Source organism: Mirounga angustirostris, unplaced genomic scaffold, assembly GCF_029215605.1.
Source record: "Mirounga angustirostris isolate CCGP_5_RB_7025 unplaced genomic scaffold, mMirAng1.0.hap1 SCAF_14, whole genome shotgun sequence".
Taxonomy (NCBI): Eukaryota; Metazoa; Chordata; class Mammalia; order Carnivora; family Phocidae; genus Mirounga; species Mirounga angustirostris.
Window position 1 is genome coordinate 61,401,193 of NW_026991722.1, and position 17,436 is coordinate 61,418,628.

At 38.9% G+C, this 17,436-nt stretch overlaps 1 protein-coding gene across 3 annotated transcripts in view; it reads left to right on the plus strand.

The window, feature by feature from the left end:
- SPIRE1 (spire type actin nucleation factor 1) overlaps nucleotides 1-17,436 on the plus strand; it is a 205,197-nt gene that overhangs the window by 147,095 nt on the left and 40,666 nt on the right. For all 3 annotated transcript variants that reach the window (XM_064577986.1, XM_064577987.1, XM_064577988.1), the window contains 2 exons: nucleotides 11,544-11,630; nucleotides 12,288-12,417. In XM_064577986.1, the coding sequence (XP_064434056.1) occupies nucleotides 11,544-11,630; nucleotides 12,288-12,417 (217 nt within the window). The remainder of the gene's footprint in view (nucleotides 1-11,543; nucleotides 11,631-12,287; nucleotides 12,418-17,436) is intronic.

The following is a 17,436-nucleotide window of genomic DNA, read 5'->3' on the forward strand; positions in this document are numbered from 1 at the left end:
CTGGGCATTTAACTCCCGTGATAAAGGAAGGGAACCTTACTGGCGTCACTGTGTACTACTTCTGACCTACCATTGGCTGATCGCTAAGTACTTTGCTGACCCAGGGGCAACCCCTAGGAAGCCAAGCTTAAAAATAAAAACAAGAATTTTAATGAGAAAAAAAAAATACTGAGCAGAGACATTCGAACCTACATGTGGCAGGGGAAGTAGACTTAACAGAATTAGTGTACACAAGTCACCAAGCAAATAAACAACAATACCCATCCCCTGCAAGGAGAGATCAAAATCTAGAGTTCTTACAATATTTTTTTTAAGTGTCCAGTTTACAGCAGAACATTATAGACAAAAAAAAAAAAAATGTGGCCCATAGTAGTAGCTCTTAGTACAGGAACAGTTATGGAATGTACATTCCAAAGACAGGGTGTGGGGGGTAAGGAGCCTCGAATTGCCCAGGTCCAGCCAGTGGTCATGTCCTCTCACTGACCTCTTCCAACTGTAAACCAATAAAACTTCAAAAAGGTAACATAGGAGAACGTCTTTATGACCTTGAAGTAGGCAGGGAGTTCTTTAAATAAGACAGGTGTGTACATTGTGCACCAGAAGACTTACACAAGAATATACTAACTAGCATTTTTGCAGTACCATAATGTGGAAGTGACCTAATGTCCACCAACAGTGAAATAAATAAATTGTGAGCAAATAAATGGAATAAGAGCAAAGAAATTAATTTCTCCTACATGCCACAATGTAACTGAATCTCTGAGACATAATGGTGAGCAATAAAAGCCAACCCCACAAAAAGCCCTACATAGGATTCCATTCATATATTTTTTTAATTCAAAAAAGCTATTCCTTTGTAAGTGTATAGGAATGCCTGTTCTGTATTCTTCACTAATACTGTGTTACACTCTCAAACTTTTATCTACCAGTTTTACAGGTCTGATCTCATCTAATTTCCATTTCTTTATGAGTAAGATCAAACATCTCTTTAGATGTGTTTTAGACAATATGTATGATGCTTAATTAAGAGCAGTGACTCTGGAAATAGGGTGACTATGTTAGAATCTCAGTTCTGCCATCAACTCAATAGCATTTTGGGCATGTTACATGTACATATATATGTATATATACATATATACAGATACTGGTTTTAAAAAGTGAGACAACCTGTTTTCTATAAAATTTTAAGAAGAGGGAGAAAAAGGATTTTTACTGAGTTTTCTAAGAAGCTCAGAGCACAGAGAAACACTGAATAGCCTGATTATAAAATAAAGCCCAAATGAGGTGGAGACTGGATATAGAGTATGTTTTCCACTTCAGTACTGTAACTACTGAAATATGGAAAGAGGAGGAGAGGCTAAAATATTAGACACAGACCAGGTCATCACCTCAAGGAAATGAAATTGGGATCTCAAAGAAATATCTGCACTCCCATGTGTATTGCAGCATTATTCACAATAGCCAAGTTATGGAAACAGCTTAAATGTCAACAGATGGATGGATAAAGAAAACGTGTATGCATCTACAGTAGAATAGTATTCAGTCATAAAACAGAAGAAAATCCTGCCATTTGCAACATCATGGATGAACCTGGAGGACATCATGCTAGGTGAAATAAGCTGGGCACACAAAGACAAATACTGTATGATCTCACTTGTATGGTGAACTTTAAGAAATCAAACTCATGGAAGCTGAGAGTAGAACAGTAGGTTTCCAGGGGCTCAGGGATGGGGGAACTGGAAAGATGTTGGTTAAATGTTGGTCAAAAGTCACAGGTTTCAGTTATAAGATGAGTAAGTTCTGGGGACTCAGCATGGTGACTATAGTTAATAATACTGTATTGTGTACTTGAAATATGCCAAGAGCATACATCTTAAGTGTTCCCCCCCCACACACACACACACACAACAACCAGTAACTGTGTGAGGTGATGGATGTGTTAATTAGCTTGGTTGTGGTAAGCATTTCACAATGCATATACACATATCAGATAATCATGCTGTACACTTTAAATATGCATAATTTTTCTTTGTCAGTTCAACCTCAATAAGGCTGAGGGAAAAAAGAAATCTGATTGGGGCCCAATATTAATCCATAAACTATAGATCAGCTTTGTACATTTTTAGTTGTTTTTTTTTTTTTTTTAAGATTTTATTTATTTATTTGAGACAGAGAGAATGAGAGAGAGAGAGCACATGAGAGGGGGGAGGGTCAGAGGGAGAAGCAGGCACCCTGCCGAGCAGGGAGCCCGATGCGGGACTCGATCCAGGGACTCCAGGATCATGACCTGAGCCGAAGGCAGTCGCTTAACCAACTGAGCCACCCAGGCGCCCAGTTGTTTGGGTTTTTTTTAAGATTTTTTAAAATTTATTTATTTGACAGAGAGAGACACAGCGAGAGAGGGAACACAAGTAGGGGGAGTGGGGGAGGGAGAAGCAGGCTCCCTGAGGGGCAGAGAGCCCGATGTGGGGCTCGGTCCCAGGACCCTGGGATCATGACCCGAGCAGAAGGCAGATACTTAACGACTGAGCCATCCAGGCGCCCCTTTACTTGTAATCTTATGTCACCATTGGTGGTTCTGCTTTGCTTAAGACAAAAATAGAAAAAAGAGTTTTTTCAAGACTCAAGTTATTTAAGCTTTTTGTTTGTTGAAGGTTCTGTGAGCTTCAGAATGACAGGTGATTTTATAAATGTGTTCTTTATAATAATTATCAGTGATTCATCTGCTTGCCATTTAATCTATTTAGCTATAAATAATACATTTTTTGAACTTGGAGGCTGTGGGTAGGAAATGAAGACAAATGGATAGATGTTTCTCCTTCATGGTAGCCACTGTTGTTTTCCTTTTCATGCTAAATCCATGCAGTTCATTTAAGTAAGTGTATACTAAGCAAGGGGCTGGGCAGATGGAGGTTCCAATGTGAGCAGGTTCATGTGGGGAAGTTTTCAAGTTTTCAGTCTAAAAAGCTAAAATTCTTATTAATTCCTTATTTTATGTAAATGTATCTGATAAATGAGAGTGGAAATTCAACTACTCATTTAATTAACTTCAAAAACTGGATGTTAAAAATTTTTTTTATTCTTATCAGTATAATGCCACTTTCTAATTTCTTTAAAAACAAATATTTTGGCTTTCTCCTGAGCCACGCGAGGGAGCCGGAGCGCTTCTCTTGAATTAGTGATCGGTCAGTGGTGGTCCAACATGCAGAAGTGAGTGAGTGGTTAAAAGCAGCAGAGCTGATGGGTCATGAGGATGTAAGTGTGTGTGAAGGCTCTCACACCCTTTACTCCAGGGCTCAGAGAATAAAAACATCTGCGTGCAGCTAATGGACATTCTTTTGGGCCAGAAGGATAGGAGCCCCTGATCTAAGGAATCAGAGTCTCTTCTGATTTGTTTAGTGTCTATTTTTCTGGGGACGTTGTTACCCTGTTAGCATTTTATTCTCTCATTCATCTCACCTCCTCTGGACAAAATGACAAGATGGAGAAAATCACCTGAAAAAAAAAAAGAACAAGAGGCAGTACCGACTGCCAGGGACCTAATCAATATGGACATTAGTAAGATGTCAGAACTAGAGTTCAGAATGATTATTTTAAAGATATTAGCTGGGCTTGAAAAAAGCATGGAAGATACTAGAGAAACCCTTTCTGGAGAAATAAAAGAACTAAAATCTAACCAAGTCAAAATCAAAAAGGCTATTAATGAGGTGCATTCAAAAATGGAGGCTCTAACTGCTAGGATAAATGAGGCAGAAGAGCATTAGTGATATAGAAGACCAAGTGATGGAAAATAAAGAGGCTGAGAAAAAGAGAGATAAACAACTACTGGATCATGAGGGCAGAATTCTAGAGATAAGTGATGCCATAAGACAAAACAATATTAGAATAATTGGGATCCCAGAAGAAGAAGAAAGAGAGGGGCAGAAGGTATACTGGAGCAAATTACAGCAGAGAATTTCCCTAATTTGGGGAAGGAAACAGGCATCAAAATCCAGGAGGCACAGAGAAGCCCCCTCAAAATCAATAAAAATAGGTCAACACCCCAACATCTAATAGTAAAACTTACGAGTCTCAGAGACAAAGAGAAAGTCCTAAAAGCAGCTTGGGAGAAGAGATCTGTAACCTACAGTGGTAGAAACATTAGGTTGGCAACAGACCTATCCACAGAGACCTGGCAGGCCAGAAAGGACTGGCAGGATATATTCAGAGCACTAAATGAGAAAAATATGCAGCCAAGAATACTATATCCAGCTAGGCTGTCATTGAAAATAGAAGGAGAGATAAAAAGCTTCCAGGACAAACAAAACTAAAGGAATTTGCAAACACGAAACCAGCCCTACAAGAAATATTGAAAGGGGTCCTCTAAGCAAAGAGAGAGCCTAAAGATAACATAGACCAGAAAGGAACACAGACAATTTACAGTAAGTCACCTGACAGGCAATACAATGGCACTAAATTCATATCTTTCAATAGTTACCCTGAATGTAAACGGGCTAAATGCCCCAATCAAAAGACACAGGCTATCAGATTGGATAAAAAAAACAAGACCCATCAATACGCTGTCTGCAAGAGACTCATTTTAGACCCAAAGACACCCCCAGATTGAAAGTGAGGGGGTGGAAAACCATTTACCATGCTAATGGACACCAAAAGAAGCTGGGGTGGCAATCCTTGTATCAGACAAATTAGATTTTAAAGCAAAGACCATAATAAGAGATGAGGAAGGACACTATACCCTACTTAAAGGATCTATCCAACAAGAAGATCTAACAATTGTAAATATCTATGCCCCTAACATGGGAGCAGCCAATTATATAAGGCAATTAATAACAAAAGCAAAGAAACACATCGACAACAATACAATAATAGTGGGGGACTTTAACACCCCCCTCACTGAAATGGACAGATCATCTAAGCAAAAGATCAACAAGGAAATAAAGACTTTAAATGACACACAGGACCAGATGGACTTCACAGATATATTCAGAACCTTCCATCCCAAAGCAACAGAATTCACATTCTTCTCTAGTGCCCATGGAACGTTCTCCAGAGTAGTTCACATCCTAGGCCACAAATCAGGTCTCAATCAGTACCAAAAGATTGGGATCATTCCCTGCCTATTTTCAGACCACAATGCTTTGAAACTAGAACTCAATCACAAGAGGAAAGTCAGAAAGAACTCAAATACATGGAGGCTGAAGAGCATCCTACTAAAGAATGAATGGGTCAACCAGGAAATTAAAGAAGAATTTAAAAAATTCATGGAAACCAGTGAAAATGAAAACACAACTATTCAAAATCTTTGGGATGCAGCAAAGGCAGTCCTAAGAGGAAAGTATATAGCAATACAAGCCTTTCTCAAGAAACAAGAAAGGTCTCAAGTACACAACCTAACCCTCCACCTAAAGGAGCTGGAGAAAGAACAGCAAATAAAGCCTAAACCCAGCAGGAGAAGAGAAATCATAAAGATCAGAGTAGAAATCAATGAAATAGAAACCAAAAGAACAGTAGAACAGATCAACGAAACTAGGAGCTGGTTCTTTGAAAGAATTAACAAGATTGATAAACCCCTGGCCAGACTTATCAAAAAGAAAAGAGAAAGGACCCAAATCAACAAAATCATGAATGAAAGAGGAGAGATCACAACCAACACCAAAGAAATACAAACAGTTATAAGAACATATTATGAGCAACTCTATGCCAGCAAATTAGATAATCTGGAAGAAATGGATGCATTCCTAGAGATGGATCAACTACCAAAACTGAACCAGGAAGAAATAGAAAACCTGAACAGACCTATAACCACTAAGGAAATTGAAGCAGTCATCAAAAATCTCCCATGAAACAAAAGCCCAGGGCCAGATGGCTTCCCAGGGGAATTCTACCAAACATTTAAAGAAGAATTAATACCTATTCTTCTGAAACTGTTCCAAAAAATAGAAATGGAAGGAAAACCTCCAAACTCGTTTTATGAGGTCACCATTACCTTGATCCCCAAACCAGACAAAGACCCCATCAAAAAGGAGAATTACAGACCAATATCCTTGATGAACCTGCCTGCAAGAATTCTCACCGAAATACTAGCCAATAGGATCCAACAGTACATTAAAAGGATTATTTACCACGACCAAGTGGGATTTATCCCTGGGCTGCAAGGTTGGTTCAACATCCGCAAATCAATCAGTGTGATACAATACATTAATAAAAGAAAGAACAAGAATCATATGATCCTCTCAATAGATGCAGAAAAAGCATTTGACAAAGTACAGCATCCTTTCTTGATCAAAACTCTTCAGAGTATAGGGATAGAGGGTACATACCTCAATATCATAAAAGCCATCTATGAAAAACACACAGTGAATATCATTCTCAATGGGGAAGAACTGAGAGCTTTCCCCCTAAGGTCAGGAACACAGCAGGGATGTCCACTATCACCACTGCTATTCAACATAGTATTAGAAGTCCTAGCCACATCAATCAGACAACAAAAAGAAATAAAAGGCATCCGAATCAGCAAAGAAGAAGTCAAACTCTCACTCTTTGCAGATGATATGATACTTTATGTGGAAAACCCAAAAGACTCCATCCCCAAACCCCTAGAACTCATACAGGAATTCAGTAAAGTGGCAGGATATAAAATCAATGCACAGAAATCAGTGGCATTCCTATACACCAACAACAAGACAGAAGAAAGAGAAATTAAGGAGTCGATCCCATTTACAATTGCACCCAAAGCCATAAGATACCTAGGACTACATCTAACCAAAGAGGTAAAGGATCTGTACTCAGAAAACTATAAAATACTCATGAAAGAAATTGAGGAAGACACAAAGAAATGGAAAAACGTTCCATGCTCATAGATTGGAAGAACAAATATTGTGAAGATGTCAATGCTACCTAGAGCAATCTACACATTCAATGCAATCCCCATCAAAATACCATCCACCTTTTTTAAAGAAATGGAGCAAATAATCCTAAAATTTGTATGGAATCAGAAAAGACCCCGAATAGCCAGAGGAATTTTGAAGAAAAAAAAAACAAAGCTGGTGGCATCACAATTCCAGACGTCAAGCTCTATTCCAAGCTGTCATCATCAAGACAGTATGGTACTGGCACAAAAACAGACACATAGATCAATGGAACAGAACAGAGAGCCCAGAAATGGACCCTCAACTCTATGGTCAACTAATCATCGACAAAGCAGGAAAGAATGTCCAATGGAAAAAAGCCAGTCTCTTCAACAAATGGTGTTGGGAAAATTGGACAGCCACATGCAGAAGAATGAAACTGGACCATTTCCTTACACCACACACAAAAATAGACTCCAAATGGTTGAAAGACCTCAATGTGAGACAGGAGTCCATCAAAATCCTAAAGGAGAACACAGGCAGCAACCTCTTCGACCTCAGCTGCAGCAACTTCTTCCTAGACACATGGCCAAAGGCAAGGGAAGCAAGGGCAAAAATGAACTATTGGGACTTCATCAAGATAAAAAACTTCTGCACAGCAAAAGAAACAGTCAACAAAACCAAAAGACAACCGACAGAATGGGAGAAGGTATTTGCAAATGACATATCAGATAAAGGGCTAGTATGCAAAATCTATAAAGAACTTATCAAACTCAACACCCAAAGAACAAAGAATCCAATCAAGAAATGGGCAGAAGACATGAACAGACATTTTTCCAAAGAAGACATCCAAATGGCCAACAGACACATGAGAAAGTGCTCAACATCGCTCGGCATCATGGAAATCCAAATCAAAACCTCAGTGAGATACCACCTCACACCAGTCAGAATGGCTAAAATTAACAAGTCAGGAAACGACAGATGTTGGCGGGGATGCAGAGAAAGGGGAACCCTCCTACACTGTTGGTGGGAATGCAAGCTGGTGCAGCCACTCTGGAAAACAGTATGGAGGTTCCTCAAAAAGTTGAAAATAGAGCTACCATACGATCCAGCAATTGCACTACTGGGTATTCACCCCAAAGATACAAATGTAGGGATCTAAAGGGGTACATGCACCCCGATATTTATAGCAGCATGACCACAATAGCCAAACTGTGGAAAGAGCCAAGATGTCCAATGACAGATGAATGGATAAAGAAGATGTGGTGTATATATGGAATGTTATGGAATGGAATATTATGCAGCCATCGAAAGGAATGAGATCTTGCCATTTGCAACGACGTGGATGGAACTGGAGGGTATTATGCTGCACGAAATAAGTCAATCAGAGAAAGACATGTATCATATGACCTTACTGATATGAGGAATTCTTAATCTCAGGAAACAAACTGAGGGTTGCTGGAGTGGTAGAGGGTGGGGTGGATGGGGCGGCTGCATGATAGACATTGGGGAGGGTATGTGCTGTTGTGTAAGACTGTTGAATCACAGACCTGTACCTCTGAAACAAATAATACGTTGTATGTTAAAAAAAAAAAAAAAGAAGAAATAGCAGGAAGGGAAGAATGAAGGGGGGGATATCGGAGGGGGAGATGAACCATGAGAGAGTATGGACTCTGAGAAACAACCTGAGGGTCCTAGAGGGGAGAGGGGTGCGGGGATGGGTTAGCCTGGTGATGGGTATTAAAGAGGGCACGTACTGCATGGAGCACTGGGTGTTATACCCAAACAATGAATCATGGAACACTACATCAAAGACTAATGATGTAATGTATGGTGATTAATAAATAAATAAATAAATAAATAAATAAATAAATAAATAAATAAAAACAAATATTTTTATAAAGAGTAAACACAGAGAGCTTTCAAACATGGTCTATGTTTACCCAAAATACTATGCTGAGATGTTTTTAATTTCATCCTCAGGTTTGAACTACATAACCATACCATAGTAATCCTCTGTTTTCGGTACAGTTGTGCTGATGTTTGGAGTTGGTGGCTTAGCCATATTGGATATTATTCAGAATATTAAGTTACAGAAGTGTAAGACATTTCAGTTGGCTTTTTCTAAAATGTTTAAGTAAAATGCTCTAATTCTAACAAATAGCTTCAAATAACTCACTTTTTAAAAATGCAGATGTAGAAACAACATCTGTTATTTAGAAGTTAAGAAATTGTGGCTCAGAAATGAGATCAAGTTGTATAAATGTCTTATTTACTTGTGGCTCTACTATTTTGTTCATCCAGGAATCATTTATCATTGCAGCTCAGAGAGCTTGTTTCAGTATGTGTTCTGTATTTATAGGAAAATAATTTCACTGAGTCAGCAGCAGAATGACATTATTAGCACAAAGTTACTTTTTTTCATCCTGGTATGGACTTTCACTGACTCACTTCCATACCATTCTGCCATCTACCTCATGAGCACTGATGCACATTTTGTAATTGGGATCCAGGGCACAGTTTCTGACTAGTGTGGAAACTGAACTTACGTGCTTGTTTGGGGAACGGAGTTTACAACCCTGGCCTTATTTAAACCAGTTCCCTAAACACTGGTGTTGTGATGGAAAATAAACATTGAAGTAAAGTCATATGAAAAGTGGCTAGAAAGATATGTATTATCCTGCTCAGGATTAGAGTTGAAAATAATAGGAAAGTCTGATTTAAGTTGTTCCATACAATAGGGATTTTTTAAAAAATCTTATGTAACACCAAATCCATAGGTAGGGGGCTGTCGTCCTGTCCCGTTGAGCCTCCAGGTGGGCTGCTAGCAGACATGCCCTCCTTACACCAAGTACTAGCAGTTCAAGCAGCTTTTACTCCTAAATCTTTCCATGGGCCATCCTGGCTTCATTCAGGGGTGGGAGGTGTGGCCCAGGGAAGAAGAGAGTGGATGCTGTGTAGGTCACAGCAGGCTTGTCACACACCCTGAACTCAGAGGGGTCGCATTTGGGGAGCAGACTGGGCTTGGGAGTGGCAATTCAGGTCCTTTTTTAAAAAAATATATTTAACGTTATTTGTCAGTAGACACAAAGTAGCAACATGGACAAAAAATCAAAGCTCATACATCTGCACTGAGGAATAACCAACTGATTAATGACTTGTGAGCAATTAAAGTAGTATTTAAGGTTGGTGAGGACAAGAAAACTGTGCACACCCTGAAATCTTACAGTCTTACAAAAATACCTGAGGGGCACCTGGGTGGCTCAGTCAGTTAAGTGTCTGCCTTCAGCTCAGGTCATGATCTCAGGGTCCTGGGATCGCTCAGCTGGGAGTCTGCTTCTCCCTCTGCCCCTCCCCCGCCTTGGGCTCTCACACTCTCTCCTCTCAAATAATAAATCTTTAAAAAAAAAAACCTGAAAAAGATTTTACCGAATTTTACAATAATTCTAAAATTTAAGTGACATTTCCAATAACGAGTTGTGAAGCATAAAGAAACATTTCTAACCTACTGAAATAAAAAAATCAACCATCGATGCAAGAGGAATAACCAAATTATCTTTTTCTTCTCTCCAACAAAATTGATATTATAAAGTTATTAGAATATGATGGGGTAATCAAAGAGGTCTCCAAAGTAGAAGGGGAAAGGAGATTTTTCAGTCAGGCATTAATGAAAACAGTATGCTAATTTTCTGGATTTTGAGAAGTATTAGGTATTTGTCATTTTTAAAAATTTATAACTTGTTAACATTTCTTTTTTCATCCATCTTTCATGAGGAGCATGACAGAAAATGCCTAGCAGGTTCTATTTTTTTCATATTAAGACTAGGAAATAAATAGGACAAAATGGTCACGACTGTGCCTTCTGGGGTGGTCAGAATGTGAGTTCAAATTGTTATTTTTTGTGGGTTTCTGGGGTTTTCTTAAATTGCTTTTAAAATTTTCTTTTTAGGGGCACCTGGGTGGCTCAGTCAGTTAAGCGTCTGCCTTCAGGTCAGGTCACGATCCCAGGGTCCTGGGATCGAGCCCCGCATAGGGCTCCCTGCTCCATGGGAAGCCTGCTTCTCCCTCTCCCACTCCCCCTGCTTGTGTTCCCTCTCTCGCTGTGTCTCTCTATCAAATAAATAAAATCTTTTTAAAAAAACTTTCTTTCTATAACACATTGCTATAAAGAGAGTACGTAAGAGCAGGAGTCAGAGGCAGATGAGGGCTCTACCAAAACTCTCGAACTTACTAATTGTGTGACTGCCCCAGATACTCTCCTTGACATGAGCCTGAGTTTTATTTGTAGAATGTGACTCAAGTCACCAGTCCTTCCTGATACCTAAGTTTTGTACAAGGATGAAAATAAGAAGTAAAAGGCTTTATAAGTTATAAAATAATTAATAAGCATAGTATTATTTATTCCATTCACATTCATAATTTTAGAAACTTTTTGTAGGAAAGGATGAATCTAGTATATATTTTCACCAAGTGGTAGAACTAGTGATTCACTTTATGAACTTGTATTTTCTTCAATTCTACATGGTTATTTTTGCTCTGAATCACTCAGCTATTTATTCTCCATTTTATTGATTCGAAATACGTCTTTGGTAGAGCCAAAGTACACTTTCAGTAATTTTGAGGTAACAGCTGTATCCAGAAACATAATGATAATCCTAGAGTCATATGGATCTTGTACTTTTTGTCTCCTTTCAGGTCAACGGTGATATTCCCCCTCGGTTAAAAAAAAGTGCTCATGAAATCATCCTGGACTTCATCAGATCAAGACCCCCTTTAAATCCGGTATGTGATCTGAGTGTTCCCCTTTGTTGGAGGTCACATAGCAATGTGCTGTCCTGTAGGACGTGGTCTCTGGAACTCAGCTCTTGAGGTAGTTTTTACACCGATCTTTTATTCTCAGAATGGTGAAGCCTAACTGTAAGTTATACTCTTCAGTCACAGAAAAAGTACTTAACATTATTCAATACAAAGCTGTCTTAAGATGATTTAACTCAAAACAACCTGAGTTATGGTGCAGTTTAGTAGCCACATGTCCCTAAGGATATTAATCAGCCTCTCTCAGCCTTTATTTCTTCAACTATAGAAAGAAGATAACAAGAGTAATCTAAGAAGGTTGTGATGATTTACTCAGAAATGTTACTTTTAAAAACAGTAATAGTAATAAAGTATAGGTTACATTTCAGTTGATTGCCTATCATGGTAGCATATTGTGAACATAATTATAACTTCAGCAAAACTGACTCCTTACAATTGGTTGAGCACATATGACTAAGTTACTGTGAAATCCAGTAATCTCCCTGTTGCTTAAAGTAGTCCTTTGTCAGTGTTGCAATCAATGAAATACAATTTCATAATACTGCACTAGAGGAATGGACTTCAGTAAGAATTATTTAAAGACAACCACTGAAGTCTATAGCCATTACTTTTTTTCCCCCCAAGGTCTCAGCCAGAAAACTGAAACCCACTCCACCACGGCCACGGAGCCTCCATGAAAGAATATTAGAAGAAATCAAAGCAGAAAGAAAGCTGCGGCCCGTCTCACCAGAGGAGATTAGACGCAGCAGATTAGGTGAGTCAGCTGCTTACTGCACTGCTGGTCTAGACTCAGCCACTTGAACCAGTGTCTCTGTACAACCAGCCCGGCGAAAAGTAGTGGCATAATGGTGCAAAGTAAAAACAGTGTTTGTTCCTCTCTCTCTCTCTGTCTCTCTCTCTCTCTCACACACACACACACACACACTCGAAGTTTATACTTAAAATTCACAGAATAGGAAATTCTTTCCCCATATGATACTGAACCACATGAGAGCATCATGGTTTAGTGGGAATTGCTCTGCCATTCTCTAGACTGTGGTTTTAGGAGAGTCCCTTTACCTTTCTGAGTGTTGATTTCTTCATTGGCAGAAGGGGGATAAAAATTCCTCTGCACTGGGGCGCCTGGGTGGCTCAGATGGTTAAGCGTCTGCCTTCGGCTCAGGTCATGATCCCAGGGTCCTGGGATCGAGTCCCGCATCGGGCTCCCTGCTAGGCGGGGAGCCTGCTTCTCCCTCTGCCTCTGCCTCTCTCTCTCTCTCTGACTTTCATGAATAAATAAATAAAACATTTAAAAAAAGAATTCCTCTGCACTTTAATTATGGCTTTTATGTAAGAATTAAATAGGATTGTGATCAAAATACTTCATAAGTTGTAATACATATACATAGCTATTATGTTTTAGAAATATGATAAATAGTTTTACTTCACGTTTCTATTGTCTTAATATTGGGTTTAAAGATATACAGTATTATGTGATGAAAGCAGTGATTGTTATCTGATATCACTTAACTTATTCCCAAGCTTCCTTTATATTTATTTAATGTTTTTAATGTGTACTATAAATACACATTGATTTTGATTTATAGCAAGACCATATTATAAAATGTTTGTAAACATTTTTGTTTATACAGCTCTCCACCTATTTGTAAGATTAAAGATGCCCAAAGGATTCAGAGAAATTTCCTTTAGGAAAATAGATGATAGTGGCATCTGAACAGGAAAGGAACCACACACTCCTAGTTTTCTCCTCTGATATCTTTTCCTGCCTCTTTTAGACTCCGCTTGGTCCTTCAGATTTCTATCCTGGGCTCACCTCTCTGAGCAACTGTACCCTTTTCCATGGTTTTTGTTCTGGCTACTAAAGCTCCCAATCTCTCTGAGCTCACACTCATTCATCCAGCTGTCTGCTAGCTAGGACCTACAGCAGGACAGGAGAACCCATCTGTTTTCTCCCAAACCATCTTCTCCTGTTTCCCCATCTCAACGTGCTCAACGCAGAACCTCTGTGTCATCTCTGACTTCTACCTAACAGCCAAGCCCTGTTGATGTTTCTTATTCTAGATCTTCTTAGTTCCCCCCAAAACTATCCTAACCCAGCCTGTCATCTTCTCTTGTCTAGTTTATCACATCAGCTTTGACTGCTGTCCCTGCGTCCAGCCTGGAATTCTTCAGCCATGTCATTTTGGTATCCTTTTGTTAGACTCTCAGCCCTTCTTTTACCTTGTGACCTTCTTGCCAGCAGGGCCCACATCCTTCTTGTTCATTGTTGTAGAAGTGCTCCCATAGGTGCTGCAGTAATTGAATGTACCTTCCAGTTACAAAGCTACTGAGTGAATAAAGGTTGTATCAATTTATCCCTGTCTAATTTTTATGGCAGCAGGTGTTGTCTCTTAAAAATAATGTTTAAAGCATGCTAAGTGACAAATCCATATAAGCATTTGTATAATAATGAACTAAAACATAGAAGCCATGTGCACCAAGAGTTAGTATCCTTAGAGTCCTTGAATGGGGCTGACGAGAGTCTGTGAATCCCCTGAAATATAAAAAATGCGTGCTTATTTCACAAAGTGTATGTATGTGAATTTTTCTGGAGAGAGGTCCATAGCTTTCCTCGGTTTCCTAAAGAGTACACAGCCTCAAAGAGTAAGAACCACTGTGGAAAAATAAGGAAGTGGTATTATGGGATGCTAGCTTAAGACTGGATTTTTTTAAATTGGTATACCTTGAAAAGAAACAATGGGGGTAAAAGAAAAGATTTCAACAAATCTATGAGGCAAAACAAATATATTACCATGAGAAAAGTAAGCTTTCATGATTTACAGGAGTACAGAGTAATTAGGCTGAGGGATTGTCAGCTTCAGTGGAAGTACCAATAGAATAGAGAAAGGAGCAAGATAGGCATAATGTTCTTTTTTTTTTTTTTTTAAAGATTTTATTTATTTATTTGAGAGAGAGAGAATGAGAGAGAGCAAGCACATGAGAGGGGGGAGGGTCAGAGGGAGAAGCAGACTTCCTGCCGAGCAGGGAGCCCGATGCGGGACTCGATCCAGGGACTCCAGGATCATGACCTGAGCCGAAGGCAGTCGCTTAACCAACTGAGCCACCCAGGCGCCCAGGCATAATGTTCTTGTACAATGTGGATGATATTTGACATATAGTTCCTTCACTTTTCTAATGGTTTTTGAACCTTGACTTTCTATTAAAAACCATGTCATCTCCTGGGGTGCAGAGATAGCAGGAAGGGAAGACTGAACGGGGGGAAATCGGAGGGGGAGACGAACCATGAGAGACTATGGTCTCTGACAAACTGAGAGTTCTAGAGGGGAGGGGGGTGAGGGGATGGGTTAGCCTGGTGATGGGTATTAAAGAGGACACGTTCTGCATGGAGCACTGGGTGTTATACACAAACAATGAATCATGGAACACTACATCAAAAACTAATGATGTAATGTATGGTGATTAACAAAATAATAATAATGTAAAAAAAAATAATAATGCCTGCCTGCAGATGCTTACAGAAGAATGACTCCAGAGTGTTGTGTTCATGCTGCAAGACCCATTACCAGCAGCCAATCAGAAGGCATTAGTGAGGCCATCTGAGGGAGACACTAGCAGTCCTTCTAAGTGTCAAGGGGACACCCTCATTGCTTGAAAGGGTCATTGTAAGCCTTTGTCACATACATATTCTTCTATTTCATTTTAAACAAATTAGATGCTAAATATCAGGAAACCTACTTTAGAATAATTAAATATCAGGGGTGCCTGGGTGGCTCAGTCTGTTAAGTGACCGACTCTTGGTCCTGATCTCATGGCTCCTAGGATGGAGCCCCATGTCAGGCTCCGAGCTCAGCACAGGAGTCTACTTGGATATTCTCCCCCTCTGCCCCTTCCCCCACTCGCACGCTGGCACTCTCTGTCTCTCTCTCATGCTCAAGTAAATAAATAAATCTTTAAAAAAACAATTAAAAATCAATTTTATGTTGCGAGCATATCTTACTATTTTATTTTTTATTTTAACCTTACGAATGGTGTTTCACAACTATTAGGATTGACCTGTTACATAAAGTGATTGTTCATTCTGTGAGAATCTTCTACAATTCTGCTTTCAAACTGATCTTGAATCTTATTGGAAAGTAAGGGATTTGGGTTCATTTCTGAATGAATCGTTGGTTCTTACCATACAATTTTGCTTTGGGGAGTTTGATTAGGATGAGATTGGCAGAATGAACTTGAGGAGATGTTTTCCTAAATATTTTTATAACCTTTTCCCTCCATGTAATTGTAAGCAGAATCTCATATAGAAAAAATGTGTAAATGTTTAAAGAAGAAATGTTACCCATAATTTCAACATCCAGAAGCATCCACTGTGAATCTACTTGTGCAGTATGAAATGGAGACAAGAACTGTACGCACAGTATTCTGTTCTCTTCACTTAACATTGTATGTGATGTGAACATCTTCCCATGTCATTGAATAGGCCCTTGTATCCTGACATATGGCTAAATTTATTTCCCTATTGTTTTTTTTTTTTTTAAGATTTTATTTATTTATTTGACAGAGAGAAAGACAGCAAGAGAGGGAACACAAGCAGGGGGAGTGGGAGAGGGAGAAGCAGACTCCCCGCCCAACAGGGAGCCCGATGCGGGGCTCGATCCCAGGACCCTGGGATCATGACCTGAGCCGAAGGCAGACGCTTAACGACTGAGCCACCCAGGTGCCCCTCCCTATTGTTTGACAGACTCTCCATTTTTTTTTTCTGTCAAGTCTGAAAATACTATTCTTGTGCATCAGTCTTTGTTCATGTCCAGTCATTTTCTTTTTCCTAACATCTCATACTGAATTGAGACTTTGGGTTTTAAATATAAATTGTACCTTTAAAAAGCATCTTTTCCATAAACTTCTGAATTGCTGTTATGCTTGATTTCTCTCCTCTTTGTGATATACAGAACTTGGAAAAGATACAAACCTCATCTTCCAAGAAATAATAGCATCCCTTTCTTATGCAGTAGTCATTCCTATTTCAAAAGATAGATTCATGTATCAGAGAAGAACAGAATGAGAAGATATTAGAGAAGGGTGGCAAGTGCTTTGAGAATATGTTGTCTTTTATTTGCTATGTATAATTAGGAAAATCTAGAGTTCATAGTATTTGAATTCAGAAATGCAGGCTTTTTTATGATTCACAGATACTTATTTGAAAACCGCACACTAATGCATATATGAATACTATGATCAGATCAGTCAGATTATGGACAGCAGAAACTGGATATTTACTTCTACAAGGGTTAAATGTAATATTCCTTCATAGAAGTCTTAAAAATAATTAATTACAAACAATTACAATTAATAAATGTTTAGATTTTTCTTTAGAAAAGCATTAAAAATTAAATTTGTAGCACTTTCGTAAAATCAATGTTTTGAGGTAGAACACTTAATTTCTTCAATGAGTTATTAGCTAAATTATGAAATCCTTTTCTGTTTAAAACATAATTTCTGCATCCAGAATATCTTGATTATTGAACTTTAAGTTTCTGCTATGAATTTTTTTTATTAACATATAGTGTATTATTAGTTTCAGAGGTAGAGTTCAGTGATTCATCAATCTTATATAATACCCAGTGCTCATTACATCACATGCCCTCCTTAATGTTCATCACCCGGTTACCCTATTCATCTACCCCCCTCCGCTCTAGCAACCCTGTTTGTTTCCTATGATTAAGAGTCTTTTATGGTCTGTCTCCCTCTCTGATTTCATCTTGTTTTATTTTTCCCT